General features: G+C 39.5%; 3 protein-coding genes and 1 pseudogene across 4 annotated transcripts; all 4 read left to right on the forward strand.

Annotated features, from left to right (window-relative positions):
• The first annotated feature begins 456 nt into the window (after nucleotides 1-456).
• LOC146452041 (presenilin-associated rhomboid-like protein, mitochondrial) lies at nucleotides 457-13246 on the forward strand. The gene is made up of 10 exons (XM_085098374.1): nucleotides 457-553; nucleotides 699-834; nucleotides 3003-3131; nucleotides 6757-6901; nucleotides 7318-7419; nucleotides 9178-9222; nucleotides 9681-9754; nucleotides 10581-10682; nucleotides 11798-11895; nucleotides 12607-13246. The coding sequence occupies exons 1-10, from the start codon at nucleotides 471-473 to the stop codon at nucleotides 12701-12703; spliced, it is 1011 nt and encodes a 336-aa protein (XP_084954500.1). The 5' UTR covers nucleotides 457-470; the 3' UTR covers nucleotides 12704-13246.
• On the forward strand, nucleotides 4161-5238 carry LOC146452042 (uncharacterized; annotated as a pseudogene).
• Nucleotides 13247-13538: 292 nt separating the features above from the next.
• Nucleotides 13539-18562, forward strand: LOC146452043 (uncharacterized). Its single transcript, XM_085098225.1, has 2 exons — nucleotides 13539-16040; nucleotides 17169-18562. The coding sequence occupies exons 1-2, from the start codon at nucleotides 15601-15603 to the stop codon at nucleotides 18034-18036; spliced, it is 1308 nt and encodes a 435-aa protein (XP_084954351.1). The 5' UTR covers nucleotides 13539-15600; the 3' UTR covers nucleotides 18037-18562.
• A 145-nt stretch (nucleotides 18563-18707) lies between these two features.
• LOC146452044 (tyramine/octopamine receptor-like) lies at nucleotides 18708-25386 on the forward strand. 2 transcript variants are annotated; one of them, XM_085098222.1, is made up of 5 exons: nucleotides 18708-19640; nucleotides 19681-20663; nucleotides 21432-22556; nucleotides 23370-25025; nucleotides 25272-25386. In XM_085098222.1, the coding sequence occupies exons 2-4, from the start codon at nucleotides 20224-20226 to the stop codon at nucleotides 23647-23649; spliced, it is 1845 nt and encodes a 614-aa protein (XP_084954348.1). In that variant the 5' UTR covers nucleotides 18708-19640; nucleotides 19681-20223; the 3' UTR covers nucleotides 23650-25025; nucleotides 25272-25386. The 2 variants fall into 2 exon arrangements, with proteins under 2 accessions (XP_084954348.1, XP_084954349.1); XM_085098223.1 differs by lacking the exon at nucleotides 18708-19640 and having other exon boundaries at nucleotides 19677-20663.
• The last annotated feature ends 835 nt before the right edge of the window (nucleotides 25387-26221 follow it).

Below are 26221 nucleotides of genomic sequence, written 5' to 3' on the forward strand. Positions count from 1 at the left end.
AAGGAGGGAATTAGATGGCATGTACCATGTGACAAAAACAAATGGTTTTGATCTCAGTATTCTGATTTGAAGACACACGTTTTCCAGGCTGTTCATACTTAAAGCAGTGTGCACAAAATAGTCAAATAATAGAGGTTTTGATATAGAAGCAAATACCCCCACCATTTCTATTTCTATCAAGTCGGATTATTTCATATTCCGGGCTGTAAGAATTCAGAATTCTTAATGGTTCAACGCGTTTCGTTTCATTAATCAGTAAAACATCCTGAAAGAGCTGGCTATTGGTAAGCAGAATTCTGAGTTTGTCGATTTGTTTTGTCAAACTTGTTACATTTGGACAAGCTGAATTTAAATCTGCGTTTGGCAGATCACATGCACAACCGTGGTATCAGAGAAACAAAGTGGAACTTCGAGAGGAGATTGGTTCGAGCCGTGAGAAAAGAAAAGTACTGGTACGATTCAATTTCAAAATGTCGGCCGTGTTTGCGTTTTCTCGGAGCGCCGCTATAAAGTTATGCAGGAAAACACCCTTTCCTAAACTGTTCCTTCCCAGGTAAAGTGATACAATCTTTTATTCCCATAACGATTGGCAGAACCAGACACTGGGGATGTTGTCTGGTTGAAGGATACTTGCCATATCATTGGTAAGAAAGTTTCAGTTTTTGTCAACAAACCGACTCCACTCTCCCTATTTTCAGACCTAGAGGATTTGCCGGTCATGGCCGTATCCAGCACAGAGGAGGACCTGGAAGGAAAGACATACATAACGGAGCACCGGAGGAGGATGTTAGTAAACTACGGATGATAATGCGGCCGCTGGGATTTACAGTAATGGTATGATGGTCAACAGAATTAAACAGGCAGAACCTGGAGATTTTCCCGTTTTTCGGTCAAAATTTTGCGAATTTCTTGGTAGCATAAGAATTGTATTAACAACATCAATGAGATGAATTGAAATCATGTTTCAAAGACATTTCATGAGCATCAATATAAAGTTATTCCAGTCTGTAGAGTATGGCAGGACTCGACAAGGTCCCACGTCTGAAGAGGCATGTTTGAAAACTTGTGTGTGACTTGCCATGCTCTGCAGCTGGAATTTATTTAAGACATAATTTGAAAACATTGGCTTGAATTCCTCAAAGTGGTAGCCATTTCCATCTTGGACAGCTGTGGCAGAAAAAAATTAATGGAAAGGTGTGTGTGTGTGTGGGGATGGGGGGGGGGGGGGGGGAAGGGATCACAGAATTTCCTTTTTCTTAGCTATGTATTCTGGGCTCCTGGTGTATTTCTAGTGTTCTCCCCCGTCTTGGTTGCACTCAACTATTTGCACTTTTTCTGTTACAAACTGTTATGTAATATTATGTTTATTTTTCCTTATTTCATCTGCCCCACAACTCTGTCCAAATTCCCAGTCTCCTTTTCTTTTGTGCCCTTAGGGAACCCCTGCCCACTCAGCCCATTCGTGTGCAATAGCGCTGTGCAGTATTACTAAAAATAGATTTTGTTACATGAGATCTCATGAGACCCCTCGTGCAGACTCAGACAAACATTGGGATGTGATAAAGGAGAATGTATGAGCGAGTACTGCCGTAGCAATACCAAAAAGTGAAAAACTTGGTGAAATTGCGCAATTAGCGTCCAAGACGGACCGAAATGGTAACCACCAAACACTGCTGTTGGGGTGAATACAAAACAGCCGCAAGACCTGTATCCTGACAAGTGACCGAAATCCCTCAAAGAGGTTGAGCAATCAGGGAAGAAAGTATTCATTCCATTTCCGAAACAAACACAAGATATTGCGAAGTGCAAGCATTGGCTAGCTCCTTGTTCGCAGGATTTCTTTACGGAGAAAAACATAACCAGTGTAAAAAGGAAAGAAGATAGGCCTGCACGACTAAAAAAAGTAACGCCCTCTCTTGTATGAGCGGCTGCTCCCTGTAAATTTTTTTAGTGCTGTATTTTCTTCTTATTAAATGCCATTTATGATTTGGAGGATTTGCGCGATAGTAACTGAACAAAGCCACGTGCTTAAATGTCGCATTATCTCAAAGATCATGTCTGGGTTTTGTGTTCTATCTAATTGACCTCTTGCTGTTTTTTGTTTAGCGACTGTTGTTCTTGTGCCGTTTGTGGCATTTGGTTCAGGCTTCGTATGGTTCATTTCAGTGTGTCTTGCGGCAGTATAGCCTCTCTTTTTATCTTTGTAAGGATAGGATTTGAACCGTGTAATAATCATTATCTTGCAGCTTTTGTATTGCCGGGCGCGGCTATTTGCTTTTGCGGCAAGATGTTGTGTTACTTATCACGATTATTTGTCTCTTGATCCTTTCTTTAGCATTGTAGCCTCTTTAAAAGCTCTACAATGCGTTAATTTGAGGGCTGAAGGCTGCTTTAGTTACAGCTGTGTTTTTGTTATCGCTCTGCTCCGCTTTGTAACTGTGAGGTTTGTGTTTATGTTGCTTGAGCTTAGTATTTTCCTCCTGTGTTTTGATTACACCTTAGACTGATTACAGAGGCAATTCTTTTGTGCTGCTCTGGCCAGGGGCTGCTACGAGTCCTTCAGCCGTTAGTAAATTCTGTGGCATTTTAGGCAATGGTCAGGCAAGACCGCGGTTTTAATCCTAATCTTGTGCATCTCTTCAGTTGCCGATTCCTGAGATATGATAGAGATGCTCAAGTCAGATGACTTCTCGCGTTTACCGCTTAATTTCAAGCCCCTGTACTTTAACCACAATTTTAGTTGCTCAGACTGTGTATTCCTCTGGTTCTCTTTCGAATTTAGAGTCAGGAACGTCGTCTTCGTCGGTTAAATCGAAGCGAAGATCGAAGCGAACTGCTCGCCATTCACATGTTCTTCCCTATATCTCTTACAGAATTGGACTTTGTTTGTCTGAGTCTCGACGGGGTGTGAAATCTCGTGATGTCATTAGTGCACACACTATTCAGTAGACTTATGGCTAACACGAAGTTGTTCCATGCTAATGTTTTTGTTGTATTTCTAGACAGCAGCAGTCAGCTTTGGAGCTTGTACAATTCTCAACTATGAACGAACTAGACTTTCTTACATTCATGGACACAAATCATATTTTCCAAGAACTGGGTCTCCCAAACAATTCAACGTCAGGGATGTGGTATGTCTGAAGCAAAGTTTTGTGTTTTGCTTACTGTAATGTAAACTCAGGCAAGACCACAGACAGCTCATAGAGTCACTGTTTTAGCACAAAGTTACGAGAAGAACTGGTATGAGATACTTAAGTACATGGCTGTTTTACCCCTAGCAACTTTGTAGGCTTTGCTAGTGGTGGTCTCTCCTTTCGCTTCGAAAGATGAATGTTCAGCAGTCAGTCCGTGGTTGTGTTACGGGTTGGTGGCGTCTTTTGTGTGAGGCTAGAACAATCTGTATGCGTGGCCACATACAGTGCACCTATGTTCAAGAGAAGATCGAGACAGAGAGGTGTAGTAGGCAAAGTTCATTGTTGCCCATTTAACCACCTCAGCAAAGTTTCTTGTTTAATGAAACAATGCAATAGCAAAGAGTGTGGAAATAATAAATCTGTGTTGCTTCTGTAATTGCAAGGGAGTGTGTTCCAGCATTTAGCTGCTAAATAACTAAAAGAGCAAAGGCCATAAACAGTTGTTGATACTTTGCGAGGGATAGAATATGATGTTACCTGTTGAAGAATAATGTTACCTTTGATTGACCGTATTCTGGAATGAGAATAAGCGGAATAGCACCACAGTTGGATGTGCTAGCCTCTAGATCACCATGCCTCTATCTTATTTGTGCATGCTGTAAAAGCTCTATTTTATCCAGCCCTCCAATAATAATCTCCACTGTTTGAAGGCAAGATTTTGGGTAAAAGTGAAGAACAGCTCACCTCCACCGACTGTCGGTCGACTGTTGGCCGACAGACTACTGACAGACTACCAACAGCTTACCGACAGGTTACTAACAGTCGGTAACCTGAATAAAATTGACCAAAACACTAGATTACCAACAGTCGGCCTGCAGTCCGCAAAAGGTTTTTAACTTACCTTTACTCTACATACTTATCGAAACTACCCAATGAGAATTTGCCTATTGTACTAGTAAAGTATTCATATGCAAATGTTAGTTATTAATTACTATAATGTTATTTACTTTGACCAATAAACAAAAGCATAATGCAACCAATCACGCTTGTTTTAATCACACTTGTTGTTAATTTGATCCAAAGGAGAGTATAAAAGCCGCAGATTGAATCAAAGGTATCATTGCACGATTAGAAAATCAAAATGTCTCAGCGCATTCTCAAGTGTACCATTTGCGGCGGTCCGCATTCCATTTTCCATTGTACCAACAAGTGTGGTGTGTGTAGCGCCGATAACCGGCAGTGTTCCTGTCCAGAACGACCTCCTCCACAGAAGAAGAAGAAAAGGGCTGTACGGTCCTCCACTCAGTCCTCCACTCAGTCGTCCTCCGAACAGTCCTCGTCTGATAGACCAAGCTACAAGGAGCTCCGCAGGTTGTACGACAACTTGCTCAGGGAGCACGAACGTGTTGGTTTGGCGTTGCAAAACCAACAGAAGCAGCACGAGAAGGAATTGGAAGAGGCAAATAAAGATGCAGAAGAGCTGGCAAACCTTGTCCGAACGAAGTCTGAGGCGATCAAGGTCCTCCACACCAAACTGGCGCAGGCCAAGAAGACCATTGCAGACCTTAAGGCAGGGGTGGAAACACTGCGCAGCAACAACGAGCCACAGCAGCAGCAACAACCGCAGCAGCAGCAGCAATCCAGTCGCGTCAGCACCCACAGCTTGGCAGCTATCCATGACCGCTATCAAAACGTTTTGCGTACTATATCCGAAAATGGCTGCAGCATGGCCAACGCTTTTAGACTGACTGGCTGTCCGAGGAAGCACCCTCAGAGATTTTGTGGCCGTGGCAGAGTTAAAGCTGGTCGACTCCCGCGAATATGATCTCGTAATCCGCGACGTGCAAGGGTCATCTGTGAAGGAGTTGGAGTCAGCATGCAGAAAACGGCTTCGACGCCACTTACCAGCAATGGCAAACATGAGGAGAGAAGGGAAGCTGTTGCCCCTCAAGTTCGAAGAAAGATTCTACAAATAGAGTCACCACTAGACTCCTAAAACAAAACGGCTCCTTTAGGAGCCACCAAATTTGAAAAAGTTAATAACCAATAATAAAGATGAAATTGCACACTTTACGTTATCACAGCGGGGTAATGAAAGAGGGGTTGGGGCACAGTTATACTAACTCAAAAATGCAAACTGGCGGACGGGGAACGAGAGAAACGTCGCCGTGGAATTTATATTAAAGAAACTAGAAGGTGTGTGTGATTTGGATTTATTTATATGGAAAAATCCACAACAATTTCTACCGACAGTTCACCAACAACTTACCGACAGATTACCAACAGTCGGCCGACATATTACCGACAGTTGGCCGTCTGTCGGTTGACAGATCGTTACCGCTATGAAAAAAACTGTCGGCCGACAGTTGGCCAACTGTCGGCCAACTGTCGCCCGACTGTCGCCCGACTGTCGGCCGACAGTCGACCGACAGTTGGCCAACAGTCGGTGGAGGTGAGCTGTTCTTCACCTCTACCAGATTTTGTAATAATTTAGTCCATCTCTACAATACTCTAATCCACACCTCCCCAAAACAAATAGAGAAGGACAGAAATGCAGCAATGACATCAAAAATTGATTTCTGTTAGGCTGGTACATAAATAATATAAGACGGTTACTGTTTCTAAAGAAGCTTTGGTGGTGCATTTCATCATGTGTACGTGTGAATTTGCACGATACAAGTATTAAAATTATTATTATTAAATTATTGGTGCTGCATCAGTTTAGCTTTCTGGACCAGTCAATTTACGGTAAAAACCTGCATATAAGAAACTAGTGATATAAGAACCTACAGGCTGAAATTTGGCATTTAAATACCCAAAAATATAATATACCTGCCAAGTCTCACACATTATGCGTGAGTCTTACGCCTGCGGACTAAAGACAGCTATCTCACATATCAAGGACAATTTCTCACGCCTGACTCACAAATCGGGACGAGTTGTTCTAAAAAAACTTCATTTCATTTCAGATTTGTTATGTACTATTTCTTTGCCCTTTATAACAATCGCAAAGCTTTCAAATGTCTACAATCCATTCAATCGTAAGTGTTCAAAGGTCGTCAAATATCTTTGGACATTCTCGGCAACGTCCGGAAGTCTTCGTAAAATTGTCGGAAATCTTTGGAAGTGGCTCGGACATTTTCGGAAATCCCGCTCTTGACAAGGCAAAAATCTCATGCATTTGACTCAGAAAAAGTTGGCAGGTATAATATAAGAACCTGTTCAGCCAGTGGCAAAGAAATTGGTTCTTATACAAAAACAATCACTCCGATTTTGATGGTCAAAATTCTGGATTTTAATTGTGTGACAAAAAGTTATTGTGTATATATGTTTTTTTTGATTTACATTTGTTTGGAGTTTCACTAGAAATATGTTTTCCATAAAGCTACAGTTCAATATAGACGATTTATAGACGATTTCTGCCAATGGTTACACTACGACAACCTCTGAAAAATAAGAACCTATTAAGAACCTAATCAGCCTGAATTGTGAAAAACTACCCTAAAATATAAGAACCTGTTCAGCCTGACCTCGAAAATTCTAGGTTCTTATATGCGGGTTTTTGCTGTATAGCTTTCACTGTACATTTCTTTGAATGTTATTTTGATTTTCCTTATCTCAGTTAAATAAATGGTGGAATTCTTTACCTGGAGGTTCAAAGACCGCATCAGTGATTATCTTTCTGAACACAACTGTGTTCTTGTTATGGAGAATGCCAAGGATGCAAGCTTTCATGATGAAATGGTTTACTATGTCTCCAGGTTCAGGTTGGTCAAAACTTGTATAAAAATATCAAATGCATTTTTTCTTAGTATTACTTTAATTCTGTAAAGATAGTATTATCAGGGATGGAGAGGGGGTGTGTGTATGTGGAGGTTTTTTTTATCTTACTCATTGCAAAATATGTTTCTAAAAGCTAATTTTACGTTAAAGTTAATTAAAAGAAAAAGTCAAAGTTGAAACTGAACTACAGAAATAGTTTGGTGAACGCTTTATTGATTAGTAATTAAATTGGACTCAAAGTTCACACTAACCCTAGGTTAGCCTAATAGCGCTTTGAACAACTGGGGCCCGGTTTTTAAGACAGACACTTTTTACTGTTAGTATCAGGTTGCAACTGTATTGTAGAGTATGTTATGCTGAGGATAAATGAGATCATCTGAATGTTATATTTTTATTGTAGGCTCCCCAATAAGGTTATTAACAAGTGCATTTAGTCATATGGATTTCTGGCATTTGGGTATTAACATGTTTGTGCTGTGGAGTTTTGCTCCACATATAGAAGGTAACTGCGTTATTTTAAAAGAAATGTGATGTAAGTTATGTTAAATATTGATGAATAAATGGGAGATGTATGAGGAAGAAAATTAGAGTTCTCCATGGATAGGTTCAACTCCTGTTGGGAGAACTTGTTTTTTTTTTTTCCGAGTATGGCTGCATCACTGAATGAAAAAAAAAATCTATCATGCTTTATTTTAGTTTTTATTCTGACTTTGAATTCATTTTATTCTTTTATGTCGTCATTATGCGAATTTTATAACAGATGAAAAATGGTAATTTATTGTAGGGTTTTGGGCAAGAGAGGTGTAAAATATGATTTTTTGTCTTAAAATCAAAATTGCTCCAAATAAGCAATATTTTGGGACAGAGACGGGTTGTCAATGATGTGTGATACAGGGTTTGTACGGGTCCTGGAAATCCTGGAAAGTACTTGAATTTTAGTCTAGCATTTTCTAGCACTGGAAAGTCCTTGAAAAAATGGTAGGAAGTCCTGGAGAATCCTGGATAGCTGTAACCTCAAGTAATAAAGTTTTCTTGAAAGAATTGAGGAGCAGCCAGAGGGGAAGATCCAACAACTTAAAAATAGTTAATGTACATTGTGGGCCCTGGAAAAAAATCTTTCTGAATCCTGGAAATGTCCTGGAAATTTGTTTCTGAAAAAGGGTATGAACCCTGATGATACTTAAAGGGGAAGTATCACGAAAATATGATGTCATTTCAAAACCCCAAAATCTTTGTCTGACAACAGAAACAAAAAATAATTGTCTAGTTTTGTTATGAATTATCACCCCATTGCAATAAAACTGTCGCTTAGTGCCTCTGGCCAGAGACAGAGTAGGTCGGAATGGATTAAAACTTGAAAAATATTAGGCTAATGTTTTTCAAGTTTTCGTATTATTGTTTCCAAAATGTGTTAGAGCAGAGTATGAGTTGTTCCTTTCAAGAATTGACTTGATTTCTCTCCTCTCGTTGTTCTCGAATTATTTTGTAGCTATGTGAAGGTCTTATTTCACCATTTTAACAAAAGAGGTCAAAAACCCCATGATACTTCCCCCTTAAAGTTGCCTATTTCATTTTGAGTAAAATGCTAAATGAACAAGAAATAGCTTGTTCCTTTTCTAGAAAATGCAAGTGACCTAAACAAAGGAGATACTGACCCTTGAGTGATTTCTTTTGTTCATAACTAACATTGCTTCACTTGACTTGGTTCAGTCTCATAAACAGATTTGAAGTGCTTTTGATTTTAAGGCAAAAATCAAAACCCTTATGAGTAAAGGTTTAGATACACATAGGCAAGTGAAAATAAAAGATAGAAACGAACAACGTTTCGGTGTCGTCATGACGCCATCAGCAAGTTTGGAGTAATTGAAATAAAGTCAATGTCAGAAATAGTTCACCACAATTAACATGATATCTGAATATGATATTATGTTAATTTTGGTGAACTATTTCTGACATCGACTTTATTTCAATTACTGCAAACTTGATAATGGCATCATTACGACACCGAAACACTGTTCATTTTTAAAGTTTATTTTCACTTGCTTATGTATGTAAAAAACAAAGCAAGATATAAAAACGCACTTGTGCCTCCATTTCCCATAACCCTTCAGTAATAAACTATGGTTTTTCTACAAGCCATGTGGCTTAATCTGGTTATTAAGTTAATTCTCATGACTCACATTACTTGATTATTAGAGAAGTAACAAGGAGAAGTCAGACCCTGATCAGATCACTGCTAACCAGTGTCTTCTTGTTTCAGCTGTGCTGGGTAAAGAACAGTTTATAGCATTCTATCTGACTGGAGGTAATCACTCAAGACTGTTTATTGAAGAGCTAAGTGTGTAACCATCTTAGACAAAAGTGTCTGAATTTTTGCAATTTTTGCATTTCAATTTTGTTAGAGAACATCGCTCTGTATTTTTTTGGGCTGGTTTACCCTTGGTTTTTGGAGAAAAACAAGGCCAAAATATTAAGTCAGCAAAGTTCGACATAAGAAGGGTTACCCACTCAGTCCTTCAATTTACTAATCTGCTCCCTTGGGGGGGAGGGGAGATGGGTGGTGTGTGTGTGTGGTCCAATTTTTAACGCTGTTTCAGAAGAATGTGGCAATAAAACTCTCCACCCAAAGTGATGTAAATCTATTTCCTGAAAGTTTTAATTTCCAACCAATTCAGTTTAGAATGCTTACCCCTTGGCACCTTGTATAGTCAGAGAGGTTTTATAATGATTAATCATGAATAAATTCTCTATTTTTTTTCTTAGGTGTCTTTGCCTCCTTTGCCAGCGTCGCATACAGAGTTGCAACTTCTCATTTTGTGGGTGTATCTCTAGGCGCGGTAAGAAAGTTAGTCTACAGCAGAGTTCTTGTTTTTTTTTACATCTAGTGAGAAGATATTTAAATTATGCTAGATACCTCAGTCAGCCAACATTTGTCCTTGTGGTGAAATTAAGCTTGAGGATGTTTTTCAAAGTTCTTGCAACAGAAGACCACAAGGACAAACGCTGGGTCAAGGAGGCAATGCTGATCAAACTATATCCAACATTGAACAGGGATGGGGGCCTGGACCTACCACTGGTATACGGTGCTATACAGTGGTCACTTGATGGATAATCATGTGACTGACTAAGGCCCAGTTCAGACGCCAAACTTTTCATGAGCCGAACTTAATTCAAATTAAGGTCGGCCCAAATCACGAAAATCCCGGCTTTTGATTCAGACGCTGAACTTAATTAGCCAAACTTAATTTACTTGAAGCAAAACCAATTGAAATGTTAGCGTTTTTTTTTTATTTTTTACTTTTTTATTTGAAATACGTTGTAATAATTTATGCATTAGGTTCTGAAAAGTTTGACGTCTGAATCAAGGGCGTTCCAAAGCCGAAATTCCCGGCTGAGCCAGGCGGGAAGAATGGCTGAGCCATTCCAAATTGAAACAGCCGTTCTTAACTGATTCAGACGCCGAACTTTTTAAATACTTAATTCGAGGTATTAGGTTCGGCTCATGAAAAGTTCGGGGTCTGAACCGGGCCTAACAAGATCAAACGACTGAAGAAGACATTGAGATAACATTGAAATATTTTGTTCCTAAAGCCACTTGCTCTGAGTCAGTATTTTTTTTTATCCTTATGATTTAAAATATTTGTGTGTCCTTTTTTTGTTTAGTCTGGTGCACTCTTGGCTGTTCTGTCACTTGTGTGTATCCATCATCCAGATACAAGACTTGCTTTAGTGTTTTTACCTTTTTTAACATTCTCAGCGGGAACGGTAAGTGATAATTATTATGATTATTATTGTTATTACATGTTAGAATTGTCAAAATGCAGCAAAATGCAGCAAAATGCAGCAAAGATCACCAAATTTCTGAAGCTAAATGCCAGATGAGTTTCCAAGTTACATGTTCACTGTTGGACACTGGTGTTGTAAAAAAAATACAGTGGAACCCCGTTAATACGACCACCTTTGGGTCGTGGAAAAGTGCTCGCTATAACGGGCTAGTCGGATTAACAAGGTTGTAAAAGTAAGGAAATGACTGGAGTTTTAATTCGTTCGGGGTACAAAAATGTGGACGTAATTACGAGGTGATCCTAAGGCAGGGTTCCACTGTACTTAAAATTACCACAAATACGTGGCTTGATTCCACCATGTATTTGCTGTACTACTTTAGTTGAGCTCGTTCATTTGAGAATCAGGTTTCAACTTTGATTCTGTTTCAGTTTCTTCAGAATGAGGGCGTTAATATATAATTTTCTGTTATTATCCAACGTGAGCAATGATGTAAAAATCTTGTTCAGGGTCGCCAAGGGCAGGGAAATGTCAGAGAAAAACAGATTTTTTTCAAGATCAGGAAAAAGTCAGAGAATTTTGTATCAAGTCAGGGAAATACTAAATTCTACCTCAAAGTCTGTGAAAAATCTAGGAGTTTTATTTTAGGGTGACCACTGGGTTTGGTAAAGGGTTTCCTTGTTGGCAAAGGTAATGTAGTTTCAAAAGACATCTACGAAAGAATTGATTTCTGTTGCTTCATTGTTGGCTTTGTTTGCAAAGAATTTTTTTTTGCTGTGGTCAAGTGAAACCTGGCTGTTGATCTGTGAAAAGTCAGGGAAATGTTATTATGTTCAGTTGATTAAGTATTACTCTTTTAGGCTTTGAATGTGATTTTGCATTGTATTTTTAGACCTTGTATTGTAGTTCTAATATTCTAGTAATATATTTTTATAGGCATTTTAAATGTAATAGTTCATGAAAATTCTTGATGTAAATTATTTTTTAAGATACAGGGCCCCTATGGAGACCAGCCTAAGAGCTGAATGGGCTACCCTGTGTAAATAAAGCTTTACTTACTTAAGTACCAACCCTGTAATGTTGGTTTCTGTTTCCAGGGCCTTATAGCCATAGTTGGATTTGATTTGGCCGGGTTAATCTTTCGTTGGCATTTTTTTGACCACGCCGCTCATCTTGGAGGTGTTTTGTTTGGAGCGTAAGTATAGAACAAGTGTTCAGTTAGTAGAAATAAGGCACCCATCACCCCCTCCCCCAACACACCGTGAACGTTTATGATTGAAGGGAACCACATTGTGTTAAACTCCAACTTCTAAAAGAACTAGGAGTGTTTGACCCCCTGTCCCCCTCGAAAGGGTTTGTCAACCCTTTCTCTTAACCCTTCCCCCCCCTTCCCCCCAGTATCTATTGCCTTCACTATAGTAATTTTTGCCGGGATAGGTTTTCATGTCGTCGTTTTCACGTACGGACCGCGAAAATGACGGGATATGTCAAGATGAAAAATGCAGAATAGTAAATGAACCTAAGCTTCGTCGATGAAGATTTGCTTTTGGTGTTTGCTTATATTTGTGGAATTTTGGTGATAAAAGTAGGTGTGTATTCTTGTAATGGAAGTTTTTGCGAAAAATGTACCCGCGAAAATGCAACCGGGTGACATGATTTTATTGTGACATTATAGTGACCTTAAGTAAGTTATGTGTCATCAAACATCAGGGAAACGTTGTAACTAAAAGGGAGAGGCGATTCAGTCGACTTCTAAGCGCGTTGAGCCTTTAAAATGAATGTAATAATAGGGTTTCTTTTTTATTTGCATGCCAAACTAACGACCCAGCTTGTAAACTACAAGTGTCAAGATTTTATTGAATTGACCCCATGATTAAGCTGGTTTTTCTGGATATAACTTCAACAGGTGGTACCTGAAATTTGGCCATCATTATCTGTGGGAAAAGCGAGGCTGGCTTGTCAATCAGTGGCATAAACTACGAACTGGCTCTAAAAGAACTTGATCACCCTAATTGTTCTCTATAGACCTCTACGAACGGTTTAATCAAAGTGCAATTATTTGCCGTCAAGTAAAGCTATTTTTCTGGTCAAGTCAAGAAGACAAGATGAAGAGCTACGACTGTTGAGCACGTGTCGCGCACGTGACATTTCCCGCGCCCTGCACCGGTTGCTTGTTTTCCCGCGCTTGGCACTGGTTACATATCCGGATTTTGGCGGCTGCCTGTTTCACGTTTTCCCGCGCTTGTCACGAGCTGCTCCTTTTTCTTTGCTTGACACGTGTGATTTACTTCAAGTTCCGATTGCCTCGTGACACCATTTGTCTTCAAAAATTTGCATTGGGTCTTTCAAGAAAGGACACCACAGAAGACAATTAACATCCTTCGCTTGTACAAAGATTGTTACCCCAGTTATGAGTAATTGCCGAGACAACGTTTTTACCTTAAGACGGCCTCCATTTTTTTCTCTTTACAAAAGAACATACTATTAGCCGTTTTCTCGGAAAATTTCTCATGTTAAACAATAAATAGAAAATATTATCAACTGAATTTGTGTGATGAACCGGCCTTTTGGCGCAATTTGTGAATGATTTCGGGAGATGTCAGTCTTGCATGGTTCAACATTGGCACCGGCTCCATCTCGATAAATGCGTACCTAGTTTATACGGTCAAAACATTAGCCTGACCAGTGTTTGGTGTACTTGTGTCACTCTTTTAATCCGGAATTACGGATAATAATAATAATAATAATAACAATAATAATAATAATAATAATAATAATAATAATAATAATAATAATAATAATAATAATAATAATACGAGAGAGTGAACAGTAATAAGTAATAAATCGATATTGAGATGCCGAAGCCAGGGGCTTATATGGCACAAGTCATACAGGAGATTGATCAAGATGGTGCAATTACTTTACGTTACAATTGGCTCCATTAAGACAAAGCTCTGCGTTATTTCCGATTGCCGTGCGAACGTTTAAACTGGGATTGTAGAGCTTCTTGTTAACAGTGAGTCTTTTTTCATTGTTATGGATCCTTGTCAAACTTGCCGAATGCAAAATAAACATCATCAAACGTACGGGTTCTGGAAAACAGACACATTTTTTGCGCCGTTTTTGGTGAAGTTTTACCAAAATAATTATGAGAAAGCTGTTCTTTTTGCAAAAACGTTTCTTAAAACGACATCCGCAATATTCGCTTTGGGTTTAAAAAAATATCAAAAAGGCTAGCAAATTATTAAATTTGTTTAAAAGAAAAAAACGAACGTTATCGTTTTAACTAAGCCATCTTTAGGGTTTATTTATTTATTTTTTAAAAGATTTAGATCGCTCGTGAAGCGAATCCGGATGCTGCTTTTTCCATTAACAATAACTAAACTTTTAGCGGTATATGAAAAAAATAAAAACAACAAACAAAAAAACAACATGTTTCCACACATTCACAGTTATACCAGTGAAACGCTAGGAGAACGTGAAACTTGGGGTCGTGTTTCCATCAATCCTGGCCGATAGAAACGAGAAAAAAATTATAATTCCTTCACGAAATAGGGCTTACAACGGTTTTGTTTCCATTTTAGACCGCCGACCGGTTAGCTTAGTTGATTGAGCTCAGTTGATTGAGCGGGAGGTCGTGGGTTCAAACCCCGGCCGGACCAACACTCAGGGTCTTTAAATAACTGAGGAGAAAGTGCTGCCTTTGTAATGAAATCTGCAAATGGCTAGACTTTCTAGTCTTCTCGGATAAGGACGATAAACCGTAGGCCCCGTCTCACAACACTTCAATGTTCATAACTCTGTGGGACGTTAAAGAACCCAGACACTAATCGCAAAGAGTAGGGCATGGAGTTCCCGGTGTGCTGGTCTGGTCTTTTTACTGTTTCACGAGGTCGCTAATGGACATATGCTGATGTACACCGCATTTGAATATATATGAATAGAAAATGCGGTATATAAATGCATTACCATTACCATTGAGTTACATGGTGAATGGTTTGTAAAAGTCGTTAATTCCATTACCATTTTCCCAATCAAAGGCATTTGACCACTGCATGCAATGGTTGTGGAATCCGAAAGGTTATAAATGCTGCAGTTATCATCTTATATTCTCTGAACTTCGTATTGATCTTTGTCGGAAAATGAACTACTTTTTCGAATGTACAATCCTTCTTATTAACGCGTATGGTAATGATGTATAAAAGTGCTCTTGAATTTCAAGGACCGGTTATTTAAACGTGTGGAAGGAACGGAAAACTGAAAACTCTGCAGGTGAAAGTTTAAGTTTCAATTACGAAGTAATAACGAAGGTTTGTTTGACACAAATCACTTCAACAATGCAACGGAACTTGAACGACGGTAACAAGGTACTATTCAACCCATGACGTTTTATTTTATTCGCTGGAAGAAAAACGAAAGATTGTCGCATCTGCATCTGAAATTAAAGTGGGCACAAAACAGGTTCCCTCGTAGCATGGCGTTTCTCGCGTTAATTCAGTATCCACTGTTTTCCTCAACTCAACTCAACTCCTGGTTTTTGTTCAAAAGGACCGCCAACTGGTGAAAAACCAACACAACGTTTAGAGAACGCAACGTTTTTTAATTCTGGCGTTGTGTGTTGATAGCCACTTGGTTCTTGTCCGGTGTTGTAGCGTCGTGATGAGAAAATGCGATTCGCTTTAGAAAATCGAGTTTGGCGATGATAAAAGGCGCACAAGAGATATAGACAGGAAGGAAAAAGTTGGCAAAAGGGAAAAACTTGACTGTTACGCAAAAAGCAAAAAAAAACTGTTATCTTCACAACGTTTCACAAAGCTACCATCGAGGTACGTTGTCTTTGTTGCGAAAACTATCTATCGTTACTAAACTGTGCGATAAGGGTTAGTACCGAGTATAAGTGATGGCGGTCGATATTGCGTCTTTGACAGGTGCCACAGTTATCGGAATAATTCTTATCGCTGTTGTAGGAAACGGAATGACGTTGTTCGTTATCACGCGTTACGACCCCTTACGCGATGTGACAGGCATGTTTCTAGCGAATCTTGCTGTTGCAGATCTTCTTCAATCGATTTTCGGAATGCCTTTGATAGCGACTTCGGCATTCCGTGAAGAGTGGATCTTTGGAGACACTTTGTGCATCATAAGTGGAATGAGTAACTCGCTGTTCTGTATCACATCTGTATTGACGCTGACTGCTATCTCAGTTGATCGATATGTGGCGATAGTCCATCCCTTTGAGTACCAAAGATGGCTCACTATCAGACGAGCGAGGCTGGTATTGGTTTACATATGGCTACAAGCGTTATTCGCAGCGATTCTACCTGTGTTTGGCTGGTCAAGGTATGTCCTCCAATTTTAAATTTTAAAATAAAAAAAATTTTAACGGAATTTTTAAAGCAAGAAAGCAGGGATGGCGCAGTGCTGAGAGCACTGGCCTCCCACCAATGTGGCCCGGGTTCGATTCCTGCACTCGACGTCATTTGTATGTTGAGTTTGTTGTTGGTTCTCGTCTTTGCTCCGAGAGGTTTTTCTCCGGGTACTTCGGTTTTCCCCTCTCCTCAAAAATCAACGTTTCCATATTCCTATTCGATTGGGAATCTGAGGGCCGCAGGTTTGTCATCCTCGTTAAACAAAGTTTATTTATTTATTTACCAGCTATTGTTGGTTTTATTAAAATGCTAGTTGACCTTTTTCACCATTTTTAACGACAAATTTGCCCCTTCGAATCGAAAGGAATTAGTTCTCCAGTGTTACGAAATTTTCAGCTGACATTTTACCAAAGAAAACTGCAGATTTTCTCACGACGTAACCCGAATTTCTGAGGCGATTTCGCCATCCGAGCAGATATCCCCTGAAATAAACCGTTGGGTGTCTGATACTCGACAACTACAAATCTGGCCTGTATGATAAACGAGGAAAGAGGAGGGAGGGACTGGGAAATTGAGTCCTATAGCGAATCCCCCACCCCACCCCGCCCCCACTACTTCCCCTTTCGGGTTGATGCGCCATATAACAATTGCAGAGTTACGTCACGAAGAATACAAAAGAACAAAATCAACAGACTTGGTAGAGAAATATGTTCTTTTGAGTTGGCGTTGTAGAGCCACCCTAAACGTCTACCACGCATGCGTAGGCGATTGGAAGGGCGAAAAATGACGCGAGGTCTATTTTTGATTCACGATTTGATTAAACAGACGCAAGGTGAAGTGTAAGGCAAACAAACTCGTAATTATTCAGTCACCAGTCAATTTTTAATTCAAGAAATGAAAGTTTCGTTTTATCAACAGTGTTGATAACGTAATTTGGACACCGTACAGAGATTCGAGTGTTGATGTTTCGAGCGATAGTCCTTCGTTAGAGTAAAAAATTAAAAACCAAACATTTGTTTCTACTCCTCTACCACAGTTGCTTTACAAACTAACCCTCTTATCTGTGATTCAAGAGGTCTGTAATTCTTTTTCATTCCAGATACGTCTACTTGCCGTTTGAGTTCATTTGTACCGTCCAGTGGGAGTATGACAAAGCCTACACGATTTTTGTGTGGTGCACATGTTTCGTCGGACCTGTTTTCGTTACAGTGGCTTGTTACTCACGTGTCATGAGAGTCGCTTCTCACCAAGCGCGCGTAAAACCGCCCACCATGATTGGCACATTCAGCGATAAATCGAGACAGGTCCCGGGTTCAGGCGAGGCGGCGATGGCTGATGGGAAAAATCCAAAAGATGGGAAAGAAAACCTCGCTTTCCAGAACAACGGCGAGATGATGGAATCAAGTATACCTGAGATAACTGTCACGAAATGCACAGAAGCTGATAAATCAGACTGTACTAGTCCTTCAATCAATGCCGTCGATCAGACAAAAGATACAGATCCTCGCGGGATCCTTAGGGGAAAGTCCAAAGCTGCTGTGAGTCTTAGTCCCTCGGGTATGTTCGGGATGTTTCGAAGAAATAATGCGGTTGGCCCGTCATTTCCTGACACATCAATTACAGAAAAAGGTGAAGAATCCTGCAAGAACTGTTCGAGTTCTGAGGCTTCTCCCTCGGCTACGAACGGGATGCCCCTCGCTGGAAGATCCGCATCTGTCGTGATTCTCCCTCCAGACCTGAAAGACTCGGAGACAGCGGTAAAATGTGTGAAGTCACGTGAGCATTCCGCAGAAGGAGGTGTTGGTTTCTCGGGTAAAATCGGGAAGTCCCGTGTAAGTCCCGCGGTGGCCGAAGCAAACTACCAAGGAAAGGAATTGAGCAGTTCCAGTATATTGTCAGGCTACTTAGCTCGAGTGCGTGAGCGTATAGCCGAGCGGAGGATAAGGGACAGTCAACACAGAAGGTAAAACGATAGACCTAGGGGAGTCTCCCTTAACTAGCGGGTAAAAACGGAGTCTGTACCGAGTCTGTACCCACCGGGGAGGAACATAAGGAAAAAGATGGAGGCTGTACATTTTATCACAATTCCTTGCGAACCTAACTCAAGCCGATAGGTACATAGAAAACCATATGTTTTGCCCGAATGCGTCCCTGTACTAACAACATCGTGTGTGCTAGGTTTGAGATTTTAGGAATTTTTCTGTTTTTATAAGCGTTTTTAGGGTTTTCGTGCGCTAAGAATTATGGGTAAATTTACCATTTGCCATCTTTTGTGGTGTGGTGGAGAGTGGTTCTCCCCAGAGCATTCAGATTCCTTTCTGAAGACAGACGAATCTCTTAACGAAATTCTTTTTTCTGTTTCCTTAGGAAAGAGATGAAAGTGGCCCTTATTCTCCTCGTCGTTAATGGCACATTTCTTCTCTGCTGGTTTCCTCATTTCGTAGGTGCCCTGTGTTTGACTTTCGCCGGAGACTCGTGCCCATTCCCCGACAGTTTCTTCATAGTTACAACAACCCTGGCCATGCTGAACAGCGGCTGCAACCCATTTATTTACACTCTGACATACCGGAAGTTCAGAAAAGCGATTTTTCGAGTTCTGCCTTGTTTTCGTCGAACTGAGTCTCGAATATGAACGCGTATTTAGACGGGACAACTAACTGACAGGAAAAATATACTGGACTAATATTAAGGGAACTTGACTTTCTATTCGAAAAATAATAAGGAATAACAGATACCACAGAGCGACCGAATTTAAAACGTTAGGAGTCGTTCTGATAGCACAAAAATTGTATCATTTTTCCTCCCACTTTCACTGTTTTTCTCAGTGAGTGAATTGGCCCAAATCTGAATACTTATGTGTCCTCTTCATTTACACAAGCAACATATTTCCGCTACACGAAATTAAAGTAATGGGATTCGTTTCTTTCGCTAAACTTTCTGGGAGTTTGACTTCTTGGGGTTGTACTTTCACCCGACAACTTCTTGCCCCCCTTCCCCCCCCCCCCCCCAGGCAGCATAACTGTATTTGTAAACACTTGCTCAACTTTGTAAAAGCAGATAAGTAACCACAATAAACGTTTATGTTAATTTTTCATTGTACGTTTCCTTGTTTTATCTGTCAACCCGTTGAAAGGTTTCCTTCCTGTCGTGTTTAATTCCTATCTAAATCTATTTTTAAAGTGTTCTGCGGCTGAGATGGCAATTTTTTTCGGTATTATGAAAAAAACTGGTCGGAACAACTGTTATAAGCTACTAACAACCTAAGAGTACAGACTTTCTTTAACTACACGGAGAAGAAATATCGAGAACAGATCTGCAGAAAGGGTAGCAACAATGGAAAATATGAAAGGTAAATTCACGTTCTTCATGAAGATAATTACTTCAGGTAAATTATTCTGGTGTATTATCCTGCATAATAAACAAACACGGGAAAGTAAACCATTTTTTTTATATAAAAGACCGTTTGCCCAGTAATTCCTTAAGGCTGTTGAATGTTCAGTTTTTGTTACCAAGTGTTGTTGTCAGTGACTGTTTTCGCAAGCTAGACTAGTGAATTAAGTTTTATCACAAGGTACTCACTCGATAAAGTTTGATGATACTGTTACCAAAAGCAACTAAATGTATTTTCAAGGATTTGAAAGGTAAAATAATAAATTAAACGGAAACAGCTGCTATCGGCTTTCAATAACACTTTTTAATTTCTTAGGGAAATAACCACATCAATGAGGAAACTTCACTGTACGAGGCCCAGTTATCACGCATTCTAGAAGAAACAAGTATTTATGTGTACAATACAAACGCTCGGTGATCTCTGTTTCTCTCAGCCCAGATCTATGTAGTAAATCATCTGAATACATCCGTGGAATACATTTGAACTGATATGAACACTATTTGTGTGAAACAGCCATCAAGCGCAACAGTCACTGCTTGATTTCGTTGCGTGCGGATGGATGGATAAACAAATGTTTTGGGCTGCTTTATGTCTTCCTTCACTTAAATAGCTCGCGTAAAACGACTGGATTTATGAACCTGAGGAAAACCCATCGGCATGGTGGTGACTTAGTTCGTGCATGCAGATCGTGCCTGCCACAAGACATTTCTTTAAATAACAGAGTCAGATGCGAACTGTGGAATAATTAACCGTATCACACACCATGCTGGGTGATATTTCTACATTAACAGGCATTATAATGGTCGGTATCGTTTTTATCGGTTCGGTTGGAAACTCTCTAACGTTGTTCGTTATAATACGTTATCGCCCGTTACACGACGTGACGGGAATGTTTCTAGCAAATCTCGCGGTTGCAGACCTTCTGCAATCCACTTTTGGAATGCCATTGATAGCCGCATCAGCTTTTGAAAAGGAGTGGATATTTGGAGACACCTTGTGCATCATAAGTGGGGTGACTAACTCTTTGTTTTGTATTACCTCGATGTTGACTCTTGCAGCTGTCAGTTTGGATCGATGTATAGAGATTGTGTATCCATTAAACCATCAAACGCTACTCACTATCCACAGAGCTAGAATGGTTTTGATCTACATCTGGGCGCATGCGCTCTTAGTAGCTTTATTGCCAGCGTTTGGATGGTCGAGGTAAATATTCGCTTCTTTTCCTTATTACTGCCCTTAAAAATAAACAAACTACATACAGAAGAGGAATATTTGCTTTTATCAACAAAATTGTTACGGCAATTATATATTATATGATGAATGTATATGGGGAATTATTATTCAGTACACTGTAACAATGCCCAAATATGGTCATAATGCAATGAACATTCGTCGCCCGTAGTAAACAGATATCCTGCGATATACGTAATTTCGTGTGTCGGGGAGAAAAATGGCGAAATAAAGATCGCCGCCAGCTTTCTGCAATAACTCGGATGTGCTTTGTTATCAATGTGTTGAACAAAACACAGTTATCCTGCTCAATCTTGCCGAATATCCCCTGATTTTTAGCTTAGTATTAGGCGATATTCCGCGTGAGTTCTTAGGATAATTGTTAAATGACGAGTCCTAATATTAGCTTTTTGTTCCATAAGGTCTAACCTTACACCTGTTAATGCACGACAATTTGTCTAAAATATGACTAAATGAAACATCCTTTGGTAAACTGAAATAATCAGCTATTTAAAATTTCTGATCAGAATAGGAAGAGAAAAGCAAGGAACTAGGCTAGAACATTAAAAAAAAAGAAGAAAAGAAGAAAAAACAGTCAACATGAACTTGCAAGTTACAACTTTTAAAGTACTTTAAAAGATCATTTCCCATTGTAATTTTCAGTCTGTTATCAAAAGTAACCGAAACTGGACACTTGTTTTTACAAGTTTGTAACGTAACCTCTGTCCCATTTGTTCATAGGTACGTGTATTTATCGTACGAGTTTATCTGCACTGTCCAGTGGGAATATAACAAAGCCTACACGATTTTTCTCAGCGTCACCAGTTTTTTCCTGCCACTTATTGTCACAGTTCTGTCTTACTCAAGCGTTATGAAAGTAGCTTGTTACCAGGCCCGTGAGACACACCCGGTCACAGTCGGCGAAATCAAGGATAAACTTGACCACGTGACAACTGATGATGGTGCCAAGGAAAAGGCTTTGGTCCCGGATGTTTGTAATTTAAGAATGAGAGTTGGTAGTGGTCAGGAACATTTGTCTGCAGGAGTGAAACAAGGACTGGAATCTTATCAAAAAACGTCAAAAGACAGTGGTATTGCGGTGGGTAAACCCGAGACGAACACAAAGATAGACTTCCATAAAAATAGACAAGAAGAAGAGGAAGAAGAAGAGAAGTTTGACTTCTCCAATAAGGAGATGACAGTCATCAAAACCTTTGCAGAAAATAGAGCACTTAGAACTTGGACTATTGACAGGGACAAAAAGGGCAGGACACTTAGAAGGTTTCGACGTGGAGTCAACGACACAAAACTTGAAAGAGAAACCGTACGCGTTCAAGAAAATTCCACTAATCACGTTGAACAAATCAAGATAACAGCGCAGAAACCTGTTTTTTCAGTCTTCAAGAGACGAAAGAGGTCTATTGATCCTGAATATCCCCTTAGAATATGGCGCAAAGATACTAACGACAGAACCCTCAAGAAACCAGAAGTACCCGGTAAAAATCCCGAGTTATCCGGGGCAAATGCTGACTTATCCCACCGGAAATCCGAGTTTCCTATTAATTCCAGGTTTTGCTACACAAATCCCAAATTTTCCCGTAGGGATCCCGAGTTATCTTGTGTAAATGCTGAATCATTCCACGAGAATCCCAAACTGTACCGTCTGAAACGTGCGTGGACATGCGTTCATATGTTTGACTCTGAGCTGGCCATCATCCCAGAGGAGGGTGAAACAGGGGACACACAACAGGGACTGGGACTAGTCTCTTTACACACGAGAACACATGGTCACTTAGCGCGCATGCGTGAATGGATGGCTGTGAGGTTAATGAACAAAGAGAAAACTGATGTTGTTTTACATAGAAAGTAAGTTTTCCTTATGAAGCAATAAATCTTGTAATGGGGTTTTGATCACTAGGATCTGCTCCTAGTTGTCCCTGCCATGTTCCCATACTTTCATGCAATCAATGCAAGAAAAACTTGGCAGCTTGAACAGATTTTCTACAATGAAACCAAGTTAGCCTGAAGGACGGAAAACCCAAGCCTAATATAAGATTATTTATTTTAAGTGAGGAAGCCTGACTTGTCATAAGCCTCGTGGTTTCTTTCAGGTTTTCTCGCCATTTATTTTCTTACATCAATTTTCTCCATTTTTTTCCATCTGTAAATGTTGTATATGGCAAAATAAATATTGTATTGTATAAGACACCAAAAGGGCGCAGCTTCCTCCGTAATTTGGAAAAGGACCAAAATGCAGAAAAATAGCGAAACCCTCAAGGCGTTAGAACTGAGTTGAGCTGTTTTTCTGTGGCCATTCAGAAGAAAGTAACTGTACTGCTAGCCATTAGTTTTTCTGTCGTGAAATTCGGTTTCTGCGGTATCACATGCATCGCATTCATACAGAATTCATGTTTGTAAATTCTTATTCTTAAATCGATATGCAAATTTGAAGGCGCTCAAAACCGGAAATGGCCAGAGCTTTCTTGCTTTGAACCTCATTGTAAAAGCGAGGCTTCGTGCATAATTTCTGTTATGAAAGTTAGTTATCATTCATATGCAGATAAAACCAATTTTCATATGAAAAGCTTTGCACTTAGCCTCGCTTTCATAATGAGGTTCACGGCAACTCGGAAGTGGCCTATTGCTAATATTTACGCAGGTTATCTTTTTATTTTCCAGAAAAGAAATGAAAGTTGTTTTGACGCTTGCTGTTGTCAATGGTACATTTGTGCTTTGCTGGCTGCCTCACTTCATTGGAATTATGTGCTTAACGTTCACAAATGGCTCTTGCCCATTCTCCGACAGTTTCTTCATCATCACCACAACGTTGGCCATGCTGAACAGCGGCTGCAACCCATTTATCTACACTCTGACCTACCGGAAGTTCAGGAAAGCGTTTAAATTAGTGTTTCCATGGTTTCGATCCAATCGTACAAGAAATGAAAACCTTAAAAATTAGCTACAGAAACCAGAGTAATGAATAGTCATATGATTGTATCATATGATTGATCTGTTCAATCGTTGTATAGCTTTACAATGTTTTTTTGCGTGCTTACTGACACTGTATGTTTGTAATTAATTCTACACTGTGCACTGTTGTTATTGCAGTAAATCATAGATGTATATATACACTCTTCTACGCCCTTTCTTTCAAGTCAAATTTTAGGGATGGTTAACTTCGCTAGTTGCGTTTTGTTAATTAAAATAAAAATTCAATAAAAATTACCTTAAACGATTGTTTCAGTGATAATACTATTAGGAATTCAGACGCCGCTTCCATCCCTAATCCTTTTAAAATTAAACCAGATTATTGGGCTCTCCAAAGTCAACAAAAGTTTTGTTGTAAAAGCTTTTAATGTTGGTACAGTACGCGGTAAAGTACCATCATGTCTGTACAAGTATGTCTAAGGCAACGTGGACCCAGTTTCTTGAAAAGTTTGAACCAGCGAACGATATTGTTGTTTGGGAGGCTCGTTTTCTTTAATTAATTTTTAGTCACATTGACTTTCTTGTAAGCTATTATCGGTGAAAATCACGCTGAACGACGTTTTGTGAAGACACTAATTAACACATCGTTAATTACAGAGTGTGGGCTTGGCGTTAAAAAATATTAAATAACAATCCGTTGAGCTTGTTACAATAAATCAGACGTTTTGTAGCGTCAAGAAACTCAAGATGTTCATCACGGTGGTTTATGGAGGTCAGTGCAATTATTTTTCTCACTATTCCCTTCAAAGATTGTCTAAATGTTAAATATTATTCTGCTCAAATTGTATTGGCAAACAAACTGTACCAGAGCAGAGTATTACTCTGTTTGAACATAGTTCATTTGAGTCAGCGTTGAGTGAACTCTTTTACCGTCCGAACCACTTTAGCTTTCCAGTTTGGACAAGTTGAATTCTGAGAGTGAAATTTTGTTTTTCAGTTTGTTTTTAGCCTTAAATAAAGGTTAATTAATCTGCCATATCATTATGAAATTCGATGATTAAAATGGCACAAAAATTGAGGTACCGATGATGAATCATTTATCTGTGGGTTACTTTTATCCTCAACAAACAACATAGTTTCATAACGGACCGAGACTAGTAAGAAATACTGAGGAAAGAATGGCAAAAATCAACCCTGACAGTCCAGTTATTTTTTAAAGATTGTACATTTGGAAAACAGGAAAAGATTACTGATTAATTTTGAATCCTTTTAACTAACAGATCACATAAAATTATAAGGAGTCGTTTGTTTATCTTGTAGAACGAAAAGAAGCGCTGTTTAACACAGACTGCAGACTCAAGCTCTTGTTAAACAGTATCAGAGAAATGTGTCACTGTGAGCTAAAAGGTAAGACGAATACTCAGGCAATTACATGTGATCTATCGCAATAAACTTTATTAAAATGCTAAACTATTCAGATCTGTAAGCCAACACGTACCACTGGATTTAAACGAGGAAAAATAAAATATACAGTCAACTCCAAGCACACATGTAACCAGGGCATAGCGCGGGAAAACATGCAACTGTGGTTGCTGGAACAACATGAAACCGGTTCTAACTGGTTTCTCTGTATGTGATTTTGTTTTAGCTCAGGTGGATCTCTGTGAAGTCAGTGGTCAGCCTAAGAATCTACCTCAGAAACCTCCGGAATCTTACGCGACAAACTATTTAAAACCCAGGGGAAAATACGTGTTGGTTCAGATGGAAAGTAAGTTTACTTAGGATTGCAAGTGGATTGACTTTGTCTAAGGAAACGTTTCTGTTTAATTTGTGATCAAGAATCATACAAAATCTTGAAGATGTCTAATCAACATGCTAAACTAACATTGTCACGTTCGATGTCTGTTGTAGAGGAAAATGGTAAACTTTCCTACAAACCACTGTTGACCGACAAGAACATTATCACGGAGGATTTTCTAGGTAATATTTTGTATCTGTTCTGTATTTATTTCGTTTTCGTTTGTTACTAGTCTTGTTGAACCGGTTGGGTTAAACAGGGGGACTGGAACCAAGTAAAGGATCGTAAAGCCTTTCCTGATCACAAAAACAGGATAAGGAATGGCTTACGTCACAGCTATGTTACCATGGCGCCAGAGAAATCTTTCCTTTTTTCGATTTTACCAATTCGAGTCCATTGATGGGGTGAAAATGAAGAAAACCACTGGGATTAGAGGAGAGATATTGGAAAATGAAAATTAATTGGTTCAAAGGAAGTTATCGTTAGATGGTTACCAAGGGTGCTTACCATTTACATGGAAAACCCGAAAATTCCAGTCGGAAAATCAAATGGTACACATCATTCCATTTGGAGTACTTCTAAAATTATGGGCTTCTGGTGAAAGTGATGCATTTTTATTGCTCTTTTTGGGATTTAAAGCTGATGTTCATACATTTTGCATGTTATCCATCTCCCGTTAAGACAAGCTAAATCATTTCGTATTTGTGCCCAGAAATTTCCAACCGGGTGGTTTGCGCAAATGGTAAGCACCTCAAGCGTCCACTACTCCCCACCCGTACACTCTCTATGTCCCACTTTCTTGAGG

This window comes from Pavona decussata, unplaced genomic scaffold, assembly GCF_977016875.1.
Source record: "Pavona decussata unplaced genomic scaffold, jaPavDecu1.1 SCAFFOLD_381, whole genome shotgun sequence".
In the NCBI taxonomy this organism is placed as follows: Eukaryota; Metazoa; Cnidaria; class Anthozoa; order Scleractinia; family Agariciidae; genus Pavona; species Pavona decussata.

Coding starts and splice junctions, on each gene's coding strand:
- LOC146452041 (XM_085098374.1), top strand. CDS start 471: ATGTCGGCCGTGTTTGCGTTTTCTCGGAGCGCCGCTATAAAGTTATGC. Junction 835..3,002: donor CGCTGGGATTTACAGTAATG/GTATGATGGTCA, acceptor TTGTATTTCTAG/ACAGCAGCAGTCAGCTTTGG. Junction 9,755..10,580: donor TGGGTGTATCTCTAGGCGCG/GTAAGAAAGTTA, acceptor TTTTTTGTTTAG/TCTGGTGCACTCTTGGCTGT.
- LOC146452043 (XM_085098225.1), top strand. CDS start 15,601: ATGGCGGTCGATATTGCGTCTTTGACAGGTGCCACAGTTATCGGAATA. Junction 16,041..17,168: donor CCTGTGTTTGGCTGGTCAAG/GTATGTCCTCCA, acceptor TTTTCATTCCAG/ATACGTCTACTTGCCGTTTG.
- LOC146452044 (XM_085098222.1), top strand. CDS start 20,224: ATGCTGGGTGATATTTCTACATTAACAGGCATTATAATGGTCGGTATC. Junction 20,664..21,431: donor CCAGCGTTTGGATGGTCGAG/GTAAATATTCGC, acceptor ATTTGTTCATAG/GTACGTGTATTTATCGTACG. Junction 22,557..23,369: donor GATGTTGTTTTACATAGAAA/GTAAGTTTTCCT, acceptor TTTATTTTCCAG/AAAAGAAATGAAAGTTGTTT.